General features: G+C 38.3%; 1 protein-coding gene across 5 annotated transcripts in view; it reads right to left on the bottom strand.

Moving 5' to 3' along the window:
• Positions 1-23,762, bottom strand: part of Dhx32 (DEAH-box helicase 32 (putative)) — a 61,924-nt gene that overhangs the window by 32,465 nt on the left and 5,697 nt on the right. For 4 of the 5 annotated variants that reach the window (XM_021253286.2, XM_087185166.1, XM_004838742.4 and 1 more), the window contains exon 2: positions 9,834-10,360. The exons of the other annotated variant lie outside the window; for it this stretch is intronic. In XM_021253286.2, the coding sequence (XP_021108945.1) occupies positions 9,834-10,115 (282 nt within the window). In that variant the 5' untranslated portion in view covers positions 10,116-10,360. The remainder of the gene's footprint in view (positions 1-9,833; positions 10,361-23,762) is intronic. 5 annotated transcript variants of the gene reach the window in all.

The raw sequence follows: 23,762 nt of genomic DNA, 5'->3' as shown, positions 1-23,762 counted from the left end.
CATGAAAAGCTGAATTAAAATCACTTTTTGAATCCTTGTCCTTGCATTGGACTGGAAGATCCTCAAGCTGAACATATGTAGTATTTGTTTCTAATATTTAACAGATGACCTGAAAAATAATAGGGATAATAAACATATGGATGGATGGATGGATGAGGTCATCAGAATAATCAAAAAGAGAAGCCAGGCATGGTGGCACACACCTGTAATCCCAGCATTCCAGGGGCTAAGGCAGGAGGACAGCCATGAGTTCGAGGCCAGCCTGGGCTACACAGTGAGTTATAAGCCAGCCTGGACTCTACACAGTGAGATTCTGTCTCAAAAAACCAAAAACCACTCCCCCAGAAAAGGGAGAGAAAAGCTTAAATGCAGGAAGCATGGAAGAAAATAAAACTGAATCATTTACTGCAAAGGATGAATAAGCAGAATCCAATAACAGATTATTTATACAAAGGAAAAAATTCTATGATTTCTAACTAAAAATACCAAGGCAATGGTATAATTAACAAGAATAGAAAACTAGAAAGTAAAGCTAACAAATGAAGCTACTAACAGCATTAAATTCTTTTGAGGGGAATGAGGAGTTAGGAGGGAAGGGAGATAACCTTTGGGAGAATCAGGAAGATGCTCAGGGTTGAGGTTCCCTGATTAAGTGATGAAGAGGGGGTATCAAGTGTAGCCATCCTGCTATCAACTGTACAGCAGGCCAGACACTGAGGGAGAAGTCAGAGCTAGAGGTAGTCATGGCAGTCCCAGAGTTTCAGAGCTGAAAGGAATCTCCAGAGGTCACGCAGGCCAATTCCCTCATCTTACACATGGGGAAATAGACTTAGAAATATTAACAGTCCTTCCATGTCAGATAAAATACCCAGGGGAAGACTGAATCCATACATATTTTGCTAAATGTAGGGATGTTTACTGGGGGACCAAGTTCATAGCTGAGCAGAAATCACAATTAGAGAATATACTGAATTTTTTCTTTTTTCATTTTCTTGAGGGTACACTTAATTGTGGCTCTGCTTATATAAAACATGTCTTCCCTTTCAGTAACAATTACTCATGGACAAAAACAGTAAGTGATGTGCAAGCACAAGCCCTCGAGTTCAATCCCCGGTACCAAAAAAAAAAAAAAGAAAAGAAAAAGAAAGAAAAAAAAACAACAAAAAAAACCCAGTAAGTGATGTGTCAAGAAGGAAGAAAGCTGGAAATATCTGTCCAATGTAATAGAATTTTTACACTTTACTATGCCTCTGAATCACTCTAAGCTAAGGTATCTGTTGAAGTTTGACTCCTTAGCAAACTTGAGGTATGGGCTGAAAAAAGTTATGATTCAGCACAGGCTGGACATTTAATAATTACAAAAAACACTAAGAGTGCAGGAGATCCTGCATTCTCCACACTATAATAAATGCTGCTCCTATTGTTGGTGTTAATTCTCCTTGCCCTAATTTTGATTATCCTCCGGGTAGCCACTTGGCAGCCTTTTCACTATCCCAAGAGTATGTCACTCTTCTCACCACTGGATAAAGGCCTCACTTCTCCTGGGCAGTTTCTCTCTAGAAAATATTCCCCACAGAAAGCTTTACTCTGGGTAGGCTAGTCACCAAGTTGGCACTATGGAAACTAGGGAAGTGTAGACAGTTGTGCCTTTCTACCAATCACTGGGCTTTAGCTGTCTCCAGAGAAACACGGGATTGATTCTGGGCCACTTTGTGACTTACATGGCACTGAGCACTTAACAAAAGTTGTGCAATATGATGAAAAAATAGGAAATTGCTCCTTTAACACATGAAAAAAAATCAATAAACTTATTTACAAAGCAACTAACCTCCAAGTTTTGGCAATAGATAAACCTGAAATTTATACATTGGGTCTAGAAACTCCCCTGCTGGAAATCAACCCTTCAAATATTTTCATTCTGAAATCACTTAATTTTTTCATATTTTCTCAATCCATTTTCTAAATGCAGTTTTACCTACTACATATGTCTCAAACCCTGAGCAGTGAGGCATGCCTTGTGCTGTGCCCCAAAGCCCACTTCAACTGACTCCAGGGAACACAGGGCAAGCAATCAGCGTTAGGGAGATGATGAGAATGTGTGTCCCTGGCCTCCTACCTCTTACCCAAAAGGAAAGCATAGGACTCAGGCCAACCTGCTGCTATAAGAGTAGGTAAGAGGAGTCATCTGGGTAACCAAAATCTTATCTATATCAAGGTGTTGTCAACTTCAGTTACTATCTGGAGTTCTACATGGTGTACAAATTCATTAAGTGAAGCAAAGATGGTCCCTTCCCAACTCTGGGCAGTTTGCACAGAGGATTGGCTGTTGGACTCTGGGAGAGTTAGGGCCCGAGGTCCTCAGGTTGACTATGGAAGTATTCTCCTTCTAGGTATCATCTTGAACAACATATTACAGTGACACACATATGCCCATGTTTATACAAGCACAATTCAATGTAGTTTTAATTTGCATTTCTCTTACAGCCAGTGATGTTTAATATTTTGTCACGTATTTACTGGCTATTTGTATTTCTTCTGATAAGTGTCTAGTCATTTTGGTTGCCCATTTTTTGACTGGGTCTTTTATTTTTTCATCTAATTTTTCGAATTTCCAGTCTAATTTTTTCAAATTCTTTACATATTCTAGATGAGTGATGGCAAACCTTTTAGAGACAGTTGCCCAAACTGCAACTCAAAACCCACTTATTTAACACAAAATACCAACACTGCAATTAAACCTGAATACTGAGGTTTTAATTTAGAAAAAATAACTCATACATTAACATCTTTTGTCTTAAAAGAAAAACAACATGCATGCCATAGGTTTGCCACCATTATTCTAGATTTAGTGTTCTGTCTCAGGAATAGCTGGCAAATATTTGTTTCCATTCTGTAGGTTGTCTCTTCCCTCTGTTGGTTGTTTCTTTTGCTGTACAGAGGCTTTTTAATTTGATATGATCCCATTTGTTGATTCCTGGTATTATTCTTTGTATCACTGGGGTTTTATTCAGAAAGTCTGCCTATGCTTATGTCTTGCAAGAGAGTTATACCTATTTTATCTTCCAGCATATTAAATGTTTGTTTTAACATTTGGATAGGCAGAACCAATACAATCAAAATGGCTATATTTCTAAAACTGATATGTAGATTTTATGCGATCCCAGTCAAAATACCACTAGTACAATTTATAATAGCTATATCTTGGAAGAAGTCTATATACCTATCAACAACTGAACAAATAAAGAAGATGTGGCCCTGTATATATATACAATGGAATACTACTCTATCGTAAAGGATAAACTTGAGTCATTTGTAGGAAAATGAATGCACCTCCCAACTATCACGTTAAGTGAAATAAGTCACACACACAAGTTTAATATCACATGGTTTCTCTTATATAGAAACCCAAAACATAAAGAGCAAAATAAAAGATAGACAATAGGAAATAGGGAGACAGATCTTTTACAAAAGGGAAAGGGGCCAAGAGAGGGTAGGGAGAGGTTAGAGAGCAGAAGGGGATTAAAATAGAATTAAGATGTGTTATGTACATGCACCAACTTCCAGGAGGAATGTAATCATTATATACTGCAAATATAGACTGATAAATAATAGAAATTGGAAAAAAATAACCAGTTCTGGATCAGAACCCACAGAGTAGCAACAGCAAACATCATGTATGGTCTAATCACTGCTACTCAGCAAGAGGAAGGCCATCCACATGAGTGCTACTGGTGTAGAAATTTCTGCCCTTTCCCTGTACTGCTAAAGACTTCTTCACCTCATTTAATGGTGGGAGAGTTAAATAAGGATAAAAGGCCTTATTTAGTGAGAGCAAAAAGACCTCTATAAAATAGAATAGTACTACCATTCTGTTAAACACATCCTAGTTCCAAAAGCCCCCAAACCTTACTTTAAAGCACTAGTCTATGAGGCCAGATTCCTCCTCTGCCTTCTTTGCTTAGTGTCCCCAGGACTCTCAATCTTGCAGCTAGTGTCAAGGTCCCAGCTACTATTCACTTGTATTTCAGTACTAGGACCACAGTACTCACAAGGTGAGGGGAACCCTAAAGACCACCAATTCACCCAAAAGAATGAATCCATTCAACAAGATCCTTGCAAAGTACCTTTGCCTGAGCATGCTCCTAAGGCATCTAGCTCTACCTAATGTGAATTAGTATATGTCACAATACTTTTCTGAGGAGTGGAGCCTCTTCTGAATTAAATGGATATCTGAGTTCATATATATATATTGGCTTTGGGTTAATAAAGGTAAAATCTACTTGCAGAAAATGGTGGACAGAGGCATTCTATGCCAGTGATGGGCAGCCTTTTAGAGACAAGTGCCCAAATTACAACCCTAAACCCATTTATTTGTCAAAAAGTGCAAACACTGCAATTAAATCTGAATACTGAGGTTTTAGTTTAGAAAAAAAATATTCACACAGTAACATCTTTTGTCTTAAAAGAAAAACGACATGTGACACAGGTTGGCATCATTGTTCCATGCCAACAAGCTTTTGCCACTAGCCCCCTTTTTGATACAGGTTCTTACTCTGTAGCCCAAGCTGGCCTTAAACTCACAAACTTCCTACCACAGCTTCATGAGTGCTGGGCTTACAGGCATGTGGCACCATGCTGAGCACAAGCATCTTAAATTAAATCAGGGATTAAATCCTTATTCACCTCACTGACCCACCCTCTCATGGAAAATTTGAGTACAAAAGCTACAACAGAAGCAAGCAAAACAGATTTTAAAAAAAACAACAACAAAAAAGTTTTACTTTCTTTCAGGCTCTTTCATAAGCCTGTCCCAAAAAACCTATTTAAACAGATGAGAAACTGTCCTCTTTTTCTCTAGGGCAGTCACTAAATAGCTTTCATAACATCTGCACTGAGGAAAGATGGAATTTTTAGGATCTTCAGAAGGCTTGGCTTTGAAGACAGGCTTTTCTTTGAAAGGTTTAAAATTTCAAGGAATAAGAAAATAGTCTTGGGAAACTCTTTTTTAAAAATAACCAAGTTATTTCCAGAATTAAGAAACAACCAATGAATAGACCTATTTTCTCAACATTTGAGTACAATTTTGATTCCTCTAAACCTGAAGATACACATTGCCTTCTCACTTAACAGAGAACAGGCATAAGTTACCAAAATGACTGAGAAGTTAAAAATGACAAGAAAAACTATACCTATTACAAAATATATGGTGATAATTCTTACTCTTTAAGATCACAAATTCTAAAAGAAAACTCAGTATATGTTAAATTTTTAAAAACGTTTAATGAGGATTAGCAATTCTGAAACTGAGTACTCTAAGACTGAACAAGTAAAGATATTGTAAATAATGTGAGCCATGTTTTTCACAGAGAAGGGAGCTATAAAGGTGGAAATTGGAAAGGCTACAGTGAACTCTGTAATGCTGAGACAGATAACTAGATGAATAAACATGAGAGACTAGCAAATAGAAATACATAGAGAAAGATATACATCCAGAGAAAGAGAAATACACACAGAAAAAGAGAAAGACAAGGAAATAGAGCTGGAAAGACAGGAAAACAGTTATGTACCTAGATGAACAGATAGACAAGAGAGACAGACATGATTTGTATGTACACACACTCACATTCATTTCCTTGCTTTATCCACTGACAAGGCATAGAAGGAATGATAAACCAATGGCAATGGGCTCATCTAGTATCCAAAACTTGGGTTCTAAATGAAACAATGCTCAGAGGAACCAGAGTTCCTTGTGGGGTGGAGAGGGCTGTTTCTTGGAGTGGCACAGGAAAAATGCTAGATGAGTCCGGAATATCTTACTTTGCCAGAAAGCAAAGAAGTGCTCAAAAAATGATGCGGACAAGTCAAAAAGACAGAAGTTGTTTCGAGGGTGTTCCCAATGGCCATATTATGGACAATGTAGGCAACAAAATTAATAGGCTTCCTAAGGAATTATATAACCTGTAGAATAAAATAACAATATGAGTCCACACTGACATAAATAATTGAGTAAGTAAATGATAAAGAGGAGAAAGCTGAGTCTTACAGAAGAAGTCCAAATAAATGTAAAGGCATGTCAGGATTAGAAAAGTCATCACTTGGCTACCACCGATGCAGCAGCAGAAAGGCAAGAATCAACAATGGGTGCTGATACTAATGGTTGAATATATGATGAGAAGCATATTTTACACAGTCTCAAGTGTATATATTTCCTAAATGATGGAAGAAAATACTAACTACAAGAAAGGGCCAGGCAGACACAACCTTACCAAGTGATCAAATTTAACATCACCAGCCTGAGAAGAACTGACACAGCCTGATATGATGCACTGAGAAAGAAGATATCACAGTGCTTCGGTGGTCTTCCTGCCACAAAGATAGAGCCTGCTAATCCTAAAGACATATCAGAGACATTCACTTTTTGAAGAGACACTTGTACTCTTCAAAAATATGAAGGTCATTAAAAACAAGGAGAGACGGAAGAATCATTTCAGATTAAAGGAGGTTTTTTGTTCCATTAGCTATCTAATTTTGGGCCTAAGTACACACCACCCCAAAATATGACTGTAGGAGACCAGAATACCCTCCACCCAAAATATGCCTCTGTAGTATATTTATTATTTTGAGAAATGTAGACACAAGGGCAGCAGAAAGCAGACATAAGGGAAATTTACAACCATATAGGATATCTCCATTTATAAGATGTCTCCCTCTCTGCCCCAGAAGAGGGAGATAACTCAGTGGAGAAGATGACTTCAGTCTCCTCAACCAACCATACCTCTGTGGAAGGTACGCTTCGTGGATACCTCATCCCAACTGAGATTTCCTATTTTTTACATTGTTTCAGAGAATTTTGGTATTTAATCCTGAAGTTTAACCACTTTCTTCCAGATCTGAAGATTTACTTATTTCTCTGGGTATCTCCCATGTGTGCATGAGATATACATATTAATGAACACCTGTCTGTATTTCTCCTGTTAATATGTCTTTTGTTACAGAGAGGCCCAGTTAAGAACCATGAAGGACAGAGAAAGCTATTTTTTCTCTCCTACATTACTCTGTTTTAAATTAAAAAAAAAAAGGAGACATTAGGCTGGGGAAACTCCAGTGCTTTAAGTTCCTACATAGGCAAATCATCTCAGTAGAAGCAATATAAGGAAACTGGAGACTTTACCAGTTAGAATGCCAACTCTCCTTTAACTGGTGACTTTCTGCTCTGATCAAGTGCAGATACTGTGACTCACTTCCACATCTGCCTGTAAAAGCCTGAGGCCCACACTGCCACAGCAGAACTCACTCTCCTGGTTCTGAGGGCTGTCTGATTCCTAAATCCTTTTTTTCCCAAATAAACTCCCCCCCGCCCCCGACCTCCTGCAGTAGTGGGGATTGAACCCAGGGCCTTTTCATTGAACTACATCCCAGGCCATTTTATTATTTATTTTAAGACAGGGTCTCACTAAATCCATAAGTTGCCCAGGCTGGGCTGGAACTGGCTCCACTCCTACATCAGCCTCCCAAGAATGCTGGGATTATAGGCCTGGGCCACCATGCCTAGCTACAAATAAACTCTAAAATTTTCACATTCCTAAGCTTATCTTTTTTTTTTTTACAGTTACATTCATCATTGGGATCTAGTACCTTTACAAGATGTATCTTGGTTCTTATTTTTTCCCCATTCCCCTGCCCTCCCTTCACTCCCTCCACCCTTCCCTATTTTCAAAAACTTTGTTTCCATGTTTTTCCTTTTTTCATATTTTTTCTTTTCCCCTTCCCCTCCCATTTCCCCTATTCCTTTAAACACTTTCTTCCTATTTCACAATATCAATTATACATTTTGATTCTTTACACTTTTAGTTTTTCACACCAGAGAAACTATTCGGTATTTATACACGTGTGTCCTGTTTATTTCACTTAAGAGTATGGCCTCAATGTGCATCCACTTAGCTATAAATGTCTCTAGTTTCTCATTCTTTATGGCTGAGTAGTACTCCATTTTATTAAAAAAGACACCTCTTCTTTATCTAGTCGCCACTTGATGAGGAATTGGGCTGTTTCCAAGTTTTAGCTATTACAAACTGTGCTGCTATAAACATGGGTGCACATATATCACTGTAGTATTATTCTTTTAATTCTTTGGGGAAGATATCCAGTAGAGAAATAGCTGGGTCAAATGGGACTTCCAATCCTAGTTGTTTGGGGTATCTCCATACTTATTTCCACAGTGGTTGCACCAGTCTACACTCCCACCAACAATGAAGAAGGGTTTCTTTCTCCCCACAACCCTGCCAGCACTTGTTATTGGTTGATTTCATGATAGCAGCCATTCGTTCTGGGGTGAGGTGGAATCTCAGTGTTGTTTTCATTTGCATCTCTCAAATGAATAGTGATGTTGAACATTTTTTCATATATTTATTTGCTGCTTTTATTTCTTTGTCTGAGAAATGTCCGTTCATTTCAGATGCCCATTTTTGGATTGGGTCTTTATACTTGGGGGGGGTGGGGTCTGATTTTTTTTTGAGTTCTGTATATATTCTAGATAGTAGACCTTTGTCTGTGGAACGGCTGGTAAAAATTTTTCCCCACACTGTAGGTTGTCTCTTAGCTCTGTTGGTGGTTTCTCTTGCAGTGCAGAAGCTTTTTAATAAGATGAGATCCCAGTTGTTGATTCTTTGTGCCAGTTCCCGTGCTACTGAGGATTTGTTCATAAAGTCCTTTCCTATGCCAATGTCTTCAAGAGCTCTGCCTAACTTATCTTCTAGCAAGTTTAGTGTTTGTTTTAATATTTAGATCTTTAATCCACTTCGATTTTAGTTTAAGTGCATGGTGAAAGATAGGGGTCTAGTTTTAATCTTTGGCAAGTTGAAATCCAGTTTTTCCAACACCATTTATTAAAGAGGCTATCTTTCCTCCAGTGAGGATGGTTGGCTCCTTTGTCAAAGATGAGATAGCTGAGTAGGTCTGGAGTTGTTTCTGTATCTTCTAATCTATTCCACTGATCCTCAGGTCTATATCTTTGCCAGTCCCATGCTGTTTTTATCACAGTGGCTTTGTAGTACAGTTTCAAGTTGGGAATTGTGATACCCCCTGCCATGACTCTGTTGCCTAGAATTGCTTTTGCTAGTCTAGGTCTCTTCTGGTTCCAGATGAACTTTTGAATTGTTTTCTCTAGTTCTGTGAAGTATAACTGCTGGGATTTCAATTGGGATTGCATTGAATCTGTACAGCAGTTTTGGAAGTATGGCTATTTTCACTACATTGGTTCTTCCTACCCTGGAACAAGGGATGTCTTTCCATTTTCTCATATCCTCTTTGATCTCTTTTTTCAGAATGTCCTAAGCTTATCTTTGAACAACCCTAACTCTTTCTCCAATAATGTAGCCCCGACCTGGATCACATTTGGTCACTCAGTTATTTCTCACTGTCAGGAAAATGAGAATTTCCTGTGCTTTCTGGAGCTTAGCCGGCTTCACTAACAAGGCCCTCTGCACAACCTGACTACCAGAACACTGAGCACATAAATCTAGCAGTGAATTCCCAAATCTCTGGTGTGCAAATTTAAAAAAATACATAATATGTAAAATGAGATAATTTGAATAGATTATTCGAGGGTAATTCATTGGTACACTAAACACAATTTCCACAGAAGTAATAACTGTTACTCAGCTGCCATTGATAACATTTAATGAAATACGTGCCCAAATTATTGAATCTGGATTGCTAATGGTCTTTTTTGCTTTAGATATTTTTGTTATACAAGAGAACTATATTGTGGAATGAACTTATTTAATAAAAAAATACAATGCACAAAGTAAATGATTTTTGTAGTTATTACTCACCTGAGAACTCTTGCCACATTTAGCATCTCCTGAGACAATCACAATTTGATTTTGAAGAAGATTCTCCATAAAGGAGTATTTTTCTTTCCATATTGGAAGGTCTTCTCTTTCTTTCAGAAGTTTATAGTAACGTGATGAATACGGCAATCCATCAAAAGGGTTCAGTTCCAAATCCTCACATGTCAGGACCCCTTCCACATCCCCATCACTGGAATCAAGGGATTCAGGAAAATAGCGTCTTTCAGAGGAAGAGTTTGGACATTCCAGTTCTTCTTCTTCCATCTTGTCTAACAGTGATCTTAGGAAGCTGACATTTCACAACCAAGTTTTTCCTGTCAATAACCCATTGCAGACAGGGTTTGAAAGCCTACGCTTAGATGTCCTAACCTCCGAGGCTCACTCAGTTCAAGATTCTGGCAGGTTAAATTCCTCAGTCCTTCATCTGTTTATTCCTCGATGCTGTGTTACCCACTGTGCTGGCTCACTTCAACACTCTTCCTATGTCGAATGACTGCCAATAACCCATGCTAAAAAACAAACACAGGGAAAAAGAATATAAAATCAGGTACACACATACAAGTTCAAAATATAGGCTTTCAAAACAAAAGCATGATTTTTTTTTTCTGTTAACTGCCTGTCATTTCTGTTGCTTGCTTAAATGACCAGGAATAATTTAGGCTAGCTCTAGTAGGTTAGTTGGCTAAAACTTTTTCCTGGCCTGGGTGCTCTCTGCCTGACCTCTATCACAGGCCTCTGCATCTCAGTCACTGAATGGAAAGCAAGGGGGAGAGGGAGTGTGACTGTAATTGTGAGACTAATCAGTTATGTGGTCACTTAATCCCATGACAAAAGAGATGCTTGGATTTATAAAAGGGAAAACTGTGAATGGCTGATATGTTTCCCCCTAACTTTGGCTACAAGAAAGTCTCTTGTTATTTAGAAACCCACTAGTTTAAAGGAAAGTATTTTTAAAAGTTTTCATTTTATTTTTCCTTGTGCCATTTTAGAAAGTCAAGTGAGGGAAGTGAATTTATGATTTCCTTCTTTCTAAGATTATAGCTAGCTTTTGCTAATAGGGAATCTCCAGCATATTCCTTGAGATTCGTGGATCTTGAGCCAAACATGTCTGATCCAAGAGCTAATGAAGACAACTTTTAGTTAAAATGAAGATGAGACATTACATAAGGAAGGGTAAGATTTACATCAGTAACTTATTACCCACATGTCAGGTAAGTGGTCTTTCCTCCTTCAATCACTGGTGATTAAAAAAGAAAAATATTTACCAGGTGAAAATCAGACAAAAAATGACTCAAACAAAACAAATTGTGCTGTATGTAGTGGCTCATACGTGTAATCCCAGCTATTCAGTAGGCTGAGCAAGAAGATCACAAATTAAAGGCCAGCTGGGCAACTTAGGGAGACCTTGTCTCAATAATATTAATAATAATAATAATAATAATAATAAAAGGGGTGGAAGATGTAGCTTAGCATTTCCTGAGTTCAACCCCTAGTACTGTGAAAAAAGAAAGGATGGGAGAAAGAAAGGAAGAAAGGAAGAGAGGGAGGGAAGGAAGGAGTCAGTACTGCAAAAAAAGAGAGAAGAAAGAAGGATGGGAGGGAGAAGTTAGTTCATGATGTTACAGTGCTCAGCTCACCTTAATTATTACTGAACTCTGGATGGTCAGAAAGAGTGGGCTCAAGGACTAGTCCCCAGTGGGTAGGAAAGTAAGAAAAAAAGCTCCCTCAAGTCTCCAGGGAAACATCCAGTCACTCAAGAAGCATTTGTTGAGTGCCGTCTAGGACTTACATTAATAAACTAGGCGGGCATTATTTTTGAGACAGGACCTCACTAAGATGCCCAGTGGAGGACTCAAACTTGTGATCCTCCCTCCTCAGCCTTTATGCTGGGATTACAGGCATGTAACAACATCATACTCAGCTCTTATAAACTCACACACAATAAACTAAAAGAGGGAGAAACAAATAACCAGAGAGGGAGAAGGACTTTTTTAGTTCTATGCAGGTAGAGTTCTTAAAAACTTATTCTGAAAGCTCATGTTTCAAAATTAAAGTGGAATTATAGTGCTGTGTAACACAAATATTGTAATTCGGATTCACTCCAGAACTCTTCACTCCCCCTGTGGTGTGGGATGAGACCTATGGACTAACTCCTGGAAACCTGGTAGCTTGAGATCTCAGGACAAGTGTACTTTGAGAAGTCAAAATTTATTTTATATTTAAATTTTCTTTTGTTACGATTAGAATCCCTTCCAAAGGTTCTCATCCTATATGTAAATTAAACTGCTGTTACAACCCATGATTGCCTTAGGTATTCTTTCTTGTTTCATCTTAAAAAAAAAAAAAAGCACAGCTATTATTTTTAACAAATGTAAATGCTTCTTTTAATTTATGATACTCCCAAAATGGGTGTGGTGACTCATGCCAGTAATCCCAGCACTCTGGAAGTTGAGGCAGAAGGATTGCTCAAGTTTGAGGCCAGCCTGAACTACATAGCAACACTGCATCTCAAAAAAAACAATTACGATACTCCCTAGGAGTAAAATAATCTTATAATTACAGTAGTCTTATAAAGGAGGGACTGCTTTGAACCTCAGGGAAAAGATGAGTTTTCTAAACCAGTCCTCTTTCGAGAGACGTGAGGCTCACCTTGCCCTTATTATACACATTATACATTTATACCCACTGCTCTGCTATGGCTGTATTAAAGATGATCCCAGATTCTCTGCCACTGCTCCAGTGCAGAGGAGGGGTCTACTTCCTCTCCCCTAAGATAAAAAAAGGAAAAACAAATAACCAGAGAGGGAGAAAGACTTTTTAACTCTATGCAGGTAGAGTTCTCAAAAATTCATTCTGAAAGTTACTGTTCAAAGTTAAAGTGGAATTACCAGCATAGAACGTGTGCTGGCTTTTGTCTTTGATTTTTTTGACTCATAATGACCAAAAGAAGGCAGTAAAGTGATGGTGAATCACTTCCAACGTGCTCCCATGCTTAAAACACTATATTTTGGAACCAGCTATCATTCTGAGATGTCCAAGTCACAGTAGCTGACAACAGAAACCTCCAACCGTGAGTGTGAGCTGTTGAAGATGCTCCCGGCCCACCAAGTCTCCAGATGACGACAGCCCCAAGAGCTCCATGAACCCAAAGAATGGTGAGAGATAATAAATGGTCACTACATTCTAGAGTAGTTTGTCCTGCAGCAACACCAAATTTCTGCCTTCTAAATAAAATACACTCAACACTTTTTCTCCATGACTCAGAGGCACCATTACATCAGTTACCACAACAGAATGATGTCCTCAGATTTCCCTGAAGTGAACAGGAGTCAAAACCACATTCATGTTCTAGAGCCTTGCTCATCCTGGGATTCTTGCCCAGGCCACCCTGCATCAGTGTGCTTGCCTACTGAGGCTCTTCTACCCTACTCTCCTCCCTGGCACATTAAAAACTAGACAGGTTTGTTTGATAGAAATATTTGCAAAGACTGAATCCACCACAGCATATACATTGATTCAATGAGTCTGAGGCACGAAGCTCTGAGGTGCCTAGACTTTGGAATGTCTATTTTGACTCATGACAGGGACTTTTTACTGCTATGTGGTTTGGGTTCCAGATTTGGAGGGTAGATTGGCTGAGATCCAACTAGATGCTGTGTTTTGTACCCACTGACTCCAGTGATATTCACACACCTTTCTGCATTAATCCCACATCTGGATTGAGCCATACTAATGTTTTCTAGAGGTAATTAAATATATACAAAAGGTCCATGTCCTGCTTTGGTAAATTTTTTTTTTGGTACTGGGGATCGAACTTGTGCTTGTGCAGGAGGCGGTGAAACCACTGAGCTAAATCCCTGGCCCCTATCTTCTTTGGTAAATTTAATAGTATTAACCTAAAGAAGAACAAGTAAATAACATGGTAGGTTTTAGGTCACTCAAAATAAAATTCAATAAAAATTGTTCTATTATCAGCATAAACAACATTCTACTATAAGAATTTCAAATCTGGAAGTCTGAGATTCACTTTCAAAGCTATCCTACATATATATTGTGGGCTGCATAACTTTTCAAAGACTGCTCTTTGAAATGAGTATTTAAAACTCTCAAATGAACATCCATAAAACATACATACACACACACACACACACACACACACACACACACACAAAACCTCAATAAGATAGAATCAGAAGTTGATAAGCAACGAAGCTATATCCTAGTCATTATATGTGTTGGGTCTGGTCAGATAAATCTAGAAAAACAGTTTATAAGAAAGGAAAGACAAAGTTTGCAAGGGACTAAGGGAAGCAAGATTGTAAATTTAACATGAGTAACTTTGTATGTTTCCCTGTGTGATATTTTTGCATTTTTCTTTGTGTTCAATTCAATATAAACGCATTCTTCACACCTATCAAACTCTCAAAGGCACAACGTTAGCAATTTATTGAGATCTGCAGATTTTCCAATACTTAGTCCCCAAACCTCTTCCCTTTCTATCTGTAGTCACTATATGGTCTCATCTAGTCTCCCATTTTTATGTTCTTATGATTTGCTTCCCTAAACTCTATTTTCATGTATTCAACTACCTACTTATGATCTTCCACCTGGATATTTAATAGCGATTTCAAGCTTGACATGTCTGAAATTGAGCTCCTAACATATACTCGAAAGTCACAAGCCTGGTCCCCCTTCTCAGCAAATTCCTCCCTTCCAGTTACCCTGGTTTTTGTTTTCTGTTTTTTGGGGGTTTTTGGGGTTTTTTGGTAGTACTGGGGACTGGTCCCTGGTGCATCCTTTTTAAAATTTTGTTTTGAGACAGGGTTTTGTTGGGTTGCCTCAGCCTCCTAAGTAGGTGGGATTACAGGTGTGCACCACCATGACCCATTTATCCTTGATTTTTTAAAATCTCAAATTTCACATCTGATTCTTAAGCTGATGTGGTAATCCTCAGAACTTGTGAATATGTACTTTGTAGGGCAAAAGGGATCAACCTTGCCAATGTGATTTAGGATCCTAAAATCAAGAGATTATCAGAGATTGTATGGTAGGCCCAATATTTTTTTTCTTTTTGGTACGGGGATCGAACTCAGGCCCTTGTACTATAGAGGCAGGCGTGGTGCCACTGAGCTAAATCTCCAGCCTGGTAGGCCCAATCTTATCACCTGGGTCTTAAAATCAGAGAACTTTCTCAGCTTTACTCAGAGGGAGATGTGGAAAAATAATCTGAGAGGTGAGATGGTGATGCTGGCTTTCAGATGGAGGAGGCGGCCATAAACCAAGGACCCCTAGAAACCCCTGAATGTCCTGGTGACACTATGATTTTAGCTCAGTAAGGACTTTTAACCTAAAAAACTGCAAGTCAATAAATTAGCACCAAATGAAAGGTAATTCATTACAGGAACAACAGAAAGAAGTGCATCCCATCATATCGGTTCTACCTTCAAAAAATATCAAGGACCCATAATCTTTACTGTGATCACTTGGTTTGAGCCCCCATCTTCTCTCCTGGATTACTCTAGTAGCCTCCTAACTGGCCTTATTTCCACCCTTTGCCCCTTTCAGTTAATTCTCAGAATAGCAGTCAGAGGTATCATGTTAGAATCACCCGAAAATCTCAACAGCTTCCCATCTCATCTCACTCCAAACAAAAACAGGATTAAGGGACCCTGTGTGATCCAGATCCACTGCCTCCTGGCTCCAGTTTCCAACAGCTCCTACTGGCTCACTCCTTTCTATCAATCCACGTGAGGCTTCCTTGCTCTGCCTCCCAGGGACTTAGTGCTTGCTCTTATGTGTGCTTCAAATGCTCTTCCTTCAACACCCACTGGCTAGCCCCCTTACTTTCTAAAGGTTCTTATCAAATGTCAGCAACTTAAAGGCTTCCCTGGCCACCCTATCTAAGCTTTTATCAACTTTCTCACAGCTCCAAACCCACTTCCCATCCTCTTCAGCTGCTTTAACTACAATATAACATAACATATATTTTCCCCCTTTATTTTTTTATTTTTTTGGTACTGGGGATCAAACTCAGGTCCTTGCGCTTTCGAGGCAGGTGGCGGAACCACTGAGCTAAATTCCTGGCCCTCCCCCTTTATTTGTTTAGTCTGTTGGTGTCTTCAACCTGAATGCCAACTCTGTGAAGCAGAGGTCTGGGTCTGTTTTCCTCTCTGTATTTACAACAGTGCTTGACACATACTAATCATTCAATAAATACTTGCTGAATGAATGAATGAATGAATGAAAGACATTAGTACTTCAGAGATATTTCCATTAAGCTTTCCAAGTTCCCCTATGCTAAGTCAGTCACCAAGTCCTTTAACATTTTTCACAATTCTGTTCCTTCCCTTTCCTTAGGCCTTCAGACCAGATGCCTACAACAATCTACCTTCTCCCCTTACCCTTTTCACTATGGCCTATTTTGTATACAGTTACACATTTATCATTTCATTCTTCTCAAAGTTCAAGGAAGTCTGGTACTGTTGAATAAAATTTAAACACTTCTGTCAGGAATTCACTATGTTTTTGGATTCCTCTGACTTTTTTTGTCCTTTCATTAATTATATGTTACAAATTCTTGCTATTCTTAAAGATCTTCTGAAATATGGGCAAATCCATAAACTGGAATACCTGTATTTGTACAGATATTCCTCTTGTAATGACCTAGTTCAGTTCCTGTGACCAGGTTATTAATTGAATGGGTCATTAAATGAGGAATTGTACATAGTGTGTACCTTACAGTATTCAGAACAAAGAAATGATCAAAGGAAACTCCAACTTGATGACTTTGGTTTTTTTTGTGTAACTCTTACATGCAGTTCTGTAATGTACAACAGGACATACAACTACAGTATGATACTGTACAGTACAACCAGCAAAAATTACAGTACTGTATTGTAGAAGAAGCCACCATAAGGCTGTACCGCCCCTCACGTTCCTGCATCGTAAGTCTGAGCAGCGGGTGGTAAGTCTGAACAGCCTTAGTTGTAAATCCCAACAGTCGTAAAAACAGGTAGGTCATTAAACAAGGAGTATCTGTATAGGCTTTTCATTTTCCTTTGACTCATACATTAAAACCCAAATTAACTCCCTTTTCAACATCTATTATGGTTGGTTTTTTCTTGGTTCTCTTCAGGAGAGCTATGCAGAAATAACAAAGCTACACTGAGATTCAGAGAATAACATGCCCCAAACTTGCTCCAGCAGACCACTGGTCTTTGGATTGCTTATAAATAGATAAATAGCCAACACCAAGGAGGCAACAACCTCAAATATGAGGGAATTACTTAGGTTCTCTCTCTCTCTCTCTCTCTCTCTCTCTCTCCTCTACTTAGAATGTTATTGGAACTATACTTTCTTCACTGGTAATTTCCACAGTTTTGAACTTAAATATGTGAGTATTCAATTAGGAATTATAAGCTGAGCAAATAATGAATTAATCATTTTATGCTTTTAGGGATTTTAGGCCTTTAACATCTGACTGCACTTTATCAGCAATATCATTTGTAATCTAATAGGTTTTCTCCATCCTCAATTTTTCAATCCTTCCTGTCTTCCATTTAGCCAATACTTGAGTTATATGTCTGCATTGTGAACATGCTAGTGACAGTGTGAACAACCAGAGCTGGCTCACGGCCTCATGGAGCTTACAGTCCAGTGGAGGCGCGGGGGTGGGGGTGGGGCGCGGTTTCTTTGTCCCTGACATGCAACGACTCTTAATCTTCTACATAAGTAACTAAAAGAGGGAAATCAGCCTGGTACACAATGGGGGAGAAAGACAGACTCTGGCACAAAATGAGTTCCAAGATGAGATGGGGCCAGATCATAAAAGGCCTGATATGCTACGGTGAAAACGTTGTTTTATTTCAAGTGTCATGGATCTAACGCACTTAGCAATTTCTTTATCAACTAATTCTCTCTCTCTGCTTTTCTTCTTACATTTGATATTACTCTATTTTCTTTAATAATACCTACAATCTTTCCAACACTCACTTTCAATTTTCCTAGTCATTACTGAGATCAAGTTCTAGGAGAGCTAATGACAGTTTAAAGCAAATGGCACAATGAAAGTGATTATGAGCAGGTGTACTAAGTAGGGCAGCAGGATTCATTTTCATGACAAAAAAATCTAAGAAATATTAAAAACTAAGTAGCATTTCTTGACTTGCACATTTAAATGTGTTTTCCAATAGGTCTGGGAAGATAAGCCCGTTCCATGAGCTAATTCACAGGGCAAGTGTAATACACACTCACACACCCCTACCCTGCCTCTTAAAAATTATTCTTCTTATTTGACTCCCAAATTTTCTTAAGTACTATTTAACCAATGCGTAGTTTTCTGGAAGAATCTGTGCTAATTTTAATCAAAACTTTAAACACATTTCATATCTACTTAATGTCTCTTCATATCCTGTAGAGCAGGAAATCATTTATTACTCACATTTGCATATAAGAACAAACCCTAGGGATGGATCTTCTATAATACTATTCATAAAAAGTTTTAATTTTATCATTTGTATTTACAAACTCATACTCCCTAATGTTCAGATTTCTAGGAGATTCAAACACTACCTTGATAATATGAACACCGATCTCTATTATGATAGATTAATGCTGAAAATGTGAAAGTATTAATTCTGTCTTTTCATGGAAGCAGTTTAGAAAAGGGAGACATCTGTCTCTGTGAAACCTGTGGATGGTTCCACTGTGAAACTACTGCAAACACTCACTCCATCCACTCAACATATTTATTCAGGTTTTCACTTTTTTTCCTCTTGGTCTGGATTTATGGTAGACTTCTTAAAATAAGATTAATTTTTGAAATATCTTTGCAATTCTTATAAAGTAACATATAGAATGATCGATAACTATTTGCTGAACTAACAAACAATACACTTATAACCCATGATCACAATGTTTAAAAAGAGGTTACCGAGCATTGCAATGAGTAACAACTATCTTCCGGATAGAGGCTTGTTATCTTTTGGAGAACCAGATCACTGGTCTAATATCCCATGACAAAGTACTGGTCTGTGGCAAGATAAGGGGCTTACAACTGATGTGAATCAACTCACTGCTTCCTTCACTGAAGAAATCTTGCTATTAAAAGTCGGCTGAACTGAACAGTGTATTTAGTGACATAGTCTGTCTTCACTCAGGAACCACCCTGCAGACCAGTGAAGCTATGAATTGGCACTGGTCTGCAGACCACACTTTGAGAAGTATGGCTCCATACTACTACTAAAGTTAGATTAATGATGATAATAATGATGATAATTCTACTCACTAACAAATAGAGAGAGCTTATTGCATGACAGATGCTGCGTTAAGCACTTAAGCACTTTCTATGGATTATTTCATTTAAACTCTTAAGAACTCCATGAGGGTTTACTTTACTATTTCCATTTTTCAAATGAGGAAATTTAAGCCTTCAGAGTTTGGTTAATATATCCACTTCTAGCAGCTCATCTGTGACAGAGCAGGTGCCTAAAGTCAGGTAGTTGCTCTCAGCGTGACCCCAAGTGTGCAGTGTATGGTTCACCACATATTGCTTCCTGACTAGGTTAAGAAAATGAGCTCACGCTAAACCAAATGTTGACACTAGGGGAGATAACAGGCAGCATGAAACAGAAAAACAAGGTACAGACAGATTTGTGAATTTTTAAAAATAGATTTGAAAAGCATGGTTCTAATTGGCCATGTGGAGTTACAGTCAAATATTTAAGATATGAACTTTACCTTCCAAGCGTGGTATACTGTAGTTGAAATAATGGACTCAGTCATTACTGAAACTTTAAGAAGGCTGCTCCTTTGCTTGCCTATGTTTTAATAGGCTCAAAACTCCTTAGAATACATCTTATTTGGTTTCCAGCTTCTATTTAAACCTTATTGGAAAAGGTAAAATCAAAATTTATTTTCAAAACCCTATTTCTAGACTTCCAGGAAGTTGACCTTGTTTTAATTCTTTTTTCTTTTCTGATGGATTAAACCCAGAAATGCTCTATCATTGAGCTACATCCTTAGACCTTTAATTTTTACTTTGAGATAGAGGCTAAGTTGCCCATGTAGGACTCAAATTTGTGATCATCCTGCCTCAGCCTCCCAGAGTGCTGGGATTATAGGAATGCACTCAGATTAGCCACAATGAACTATTGCCCTAGTCACTCTCTAGCCTTGCTTTTTCGCAAGCTGTTTCCTTGCCTAGGAAGCCTCCTGCCTTCACATATGATCTACCTGCACAGTTCTTATTCATTTTCTGTGAAAGAGCAACCACAGAACCCAAAAAGCACCTAACACAGTGTGAAGGCTCAATAAGTATTTGCTCTGAGTCAAAACAACCCTTCATACTGAAAAAGTTTTTTACAATATATGATATTATCATTCATCTCTATAATCACATTACTTCAGGGTATTAATAAGCAAATAATATCTCCTAATTTTCCCAAAATGGGATAGCTAGAAATTAATGCAATCATCCTTAACTAAAGAGCTGTCCTTTCTATTATTATCCTGCTCAAACTACAAGATACACACTGAAGGCTACAATGTGCTAGAAGGAATGTAGAAGAATTATGGACTCCAAGAATATTTAATCTTTTGTGCAAGATCCAGAAACATAAAATGAGAGAAAACTTTGCAAGAAAGGACAATACAGGGCTATGATTAGCACTAGCCTAATCCCACAACACTTTTTAGGAAAAGAGAGCACGGTCCCGCAGCAGGATTATGCTACAATTGAGTAAAAGAGCTAAGAAATGGGCCTTCCTTACTGGGCATGGTGGCACATGCCTGTAATCCTAACACTTGGAAAGCTGAGGCAAGAGAATCGCTACGAGTTTGAGGCCAGCCTGGGCTACAAGGTGAATTTGAGGCCAGCCTGAACTCCACAGCAAAAAACTGTCTCAAAAAAAAAAGAAAGAAAAGGAAAAGAAATGAGCATTCCCATGAGCCCAACAATTTGAGTTCAGTCCAGGACAAGTTTGAAGGATGTGGCAAAAATACATCAACAATAGCTGGGCATGGTGGCACACACCTGTAATCCCAGCACTCAAGAGGCTGAGGCAGGAGGATTGCCATGAGTTCGAGGCCAGCCTTGGCTACACAGTGAGTTCAAGGGCTGCCTGAACTACACAGCGAGACACTGTCTCAAAAAACAAACTAAAAAAATAAAAAATAAAAATTTGATTCCATTTTACCTTTGACTGAACTTGAGTTTCAGAAAGTAACAGTAAGGACAGTGTACCCTCACTCTGATGAAGGAAACAAAAACATTACCCCCCCCCCAAAGAAAACACCTCCCAACATGAAAAATCTTCCAATTTATAACAGTTAAGTAGGAAACAGAACACAGTCATTTGCTGTAATCTTTATCATCCTATTTGCATTAAAGTTAACTTTCTACTAGTTATTTTTACCTTGAATTCTGATATAGCCAACAGATCTAAACAAGAAAAGAAAAAAAGACTACATGTGTCTTTTCATTGCTACCTTGTTATTCCTTGGTAACAATGCTTTGGTTTGCAATCTTTAGTTGGGCATCTGAGAACTAAATAGTAACTATTCTATCCAGTGATGAGCTTGGAAATTTAAAAAACAAAACTACAAGTCTTCATTGTTCTTCTTTTGGCCATGGATAACATACTGAACATGGCAGTGAAAAGAAACATTATGGTAGAAAACTCCAAAAAGGGACAGTAAGAGTCTTACCATTCATTTCCAACCCTATTCCATTAGCAACTTCCTGACTTTGGGAATTTAATCTCCATACAGAAAGCAAGTTCCCTAAAGGTCTGCTTATTTGTTAACAAGTACATTGTACTGGATGCTGAAGGGAAAAGAGAAACTGAATATCGCCTCCTGTCTTGGGCATGTTAGTGCCTTTTCCTCTCCACTTCCATCTCCTAATCAGTCTTTTCTTCTATAGGTATACCATCTCCTAAAATCAAATGCTACTTTTCACAATTGTCTTTACTTGTTTGTATTTATTTATTTATTTATTGCTTAAACTCTTTTATTGGTACATTTTAGGTATACAATACGTTTACATTTATCATTGGATGCTTGTACCTGTACATGATGAATCTTTGTTCTTATTTTTTTCCCATTGCCTGTGCACCCTTCCCTATTTACATACTTTGTTTCCATTTTTTTCTTTTCTCATAATTTTTCCTTTCCCTTTTTTCCTTTCCCCTTCCCCTCCCACTTCTCCTACCCCTTTGGACCTTTTCTTCCTATTTCAAATTATCAGTTATTCGTTTTAATCCTTGTTTACACTTTCAGTTTCTCACACTAGAGAAACTATTTGGTATTTACACATGTGTATCCTATTTATTTCACTTAAGAGTATGGCCTGAATAAGATGTCCTGTCAATTTAAAGTATTATAAAATAATCTAAATCACTAAAAGTATTTCACTAACACATAAACTCTCTTTTCCAATCTTAAAAAGGGTATGTAGCTACCAAACTGAGCCACGGTTACCTTATCAAGGAGATCTGTAATATTGTTCCCCCTCCTTTTAAAAAACACAAATGCCTAAGCTAAGTGTGGCGGTATACACCTGTAATCTCAGCACACTGGGAAAGTGAACCAGGAGGATCACATGTTCAAACCTATCCTGGGCAATTCAGTGACTTAGCAAGACCCTGTTTCATAATAATAATAATAATAATAATAATAAAAATGGTCTGGGGATGAAGCTCAGTGGAAAGGCCCTGGGATCAATCCTCCATACCACAAAAGAACAACAAGGAGTCTTACTGTTTGGGCAAATTTAACCCTACCTTTTCTGTTTCAATAATGTTAGTTTTAGAAAATCACTATCTTGCCACTATTTATTATGATCGTATCGATGAACATTACTACATTTGTGTCCTGGGAAAGAAGACCACTTCCAGACTTTGCTTATGAAAACTAGTTTGAGTAACATTGTATAGAGTATTGCTAATCTTACATGTTTTCTGTTTAAAAATGTATCCCCCTCAACCCTTCTCTAGATTTCAGAAAGAAGTAGTTAAGGTACCATGAAGTGTTTACTTTCTAACCTGAATTTATTCTTTTAATACTTTAGCTTGTGATTTATCACCTCTGTATAAATCACACTGCTTGTCAACATTCACACATAAACCTCCTTATTTTGACAATGTGAAGAGTTCCCACATAGTCTGGGGTGGAAAAGCCTAATTTGGTGGCATAAATGAATGGCTGCTTTCATCACGGAATATACGTTCCGGCTCCTCGGGTTCCGGCTCCTTGGGTTCCGGCTCCTTGGGTTCGATTAACCTCTGAATGATTCCTTTTCTAAGAGGAAAGTAATTATCTTTGGCGTCCTTGTCATCCTGGACTGGAAATCTCTCTAGTGGCAAAAGTGAGTAATCACTTACATGACCCCAAAACGGCTCTTTCTAGCATTTTCTTCAAGTACTGTCTGAGCAGCGGTGGTAATTGATAGAGGGGCCGTAATCTCCAGACCTGAGTAATAAATAAATCAATCCTGCAATTTCCCCGCCCCGTGTACTTTCTCATGATCCACTCTTACCCCGGCTCCATTTTTTTTTCCCCCTCCTTCCGGCTCATTTTCCTAACCCATGATGCTCTGTGGAGTTGTTGGAATTTTTACAACCCACCAGATAAAACTCTCCTATGATCTTCAAAGCTTCTTTAAAGCAAACACTTTAAAGTCATTAAAACCAGTTTTATAAAACACCTTTGTGTGAGACCATGTTAATTTAAAAACCCTAAAACTTTTGCTACAAAACATGTAGGTTGACTCAATAACTCACCCAAAAAAACCAAGAAGGTTGAAACAAATACCGAAAAATTAAATTTACTGGACAGATCGACGAAGGCCCAGGGCCTGAAATGGGACACCCGAGATGACAGAGCAACGTTGAGCGAAGGAATTCTCCGTGG

This window comes from Heterocephalus glaber, unplaced genomic scaffold (genome assembly GCF_053883595.1).
Source record: "Heterocephalus glaber isolate CG9 unplaced genomic scaffold, H.glaber_assembly_v1.0 deba00001497, whole genome shotgun sequence".
Taxonomy (NCBI): domain Eukaryota; kingdom Metazoa; phylum Chordata; class Mammalia; order Rodentia; family Bathyergidae; genus Heterocephalus; species Heterocephalus glaber.
This window is presented reverse-complemented; position numbering and strand designations above follow the sequence as displayed.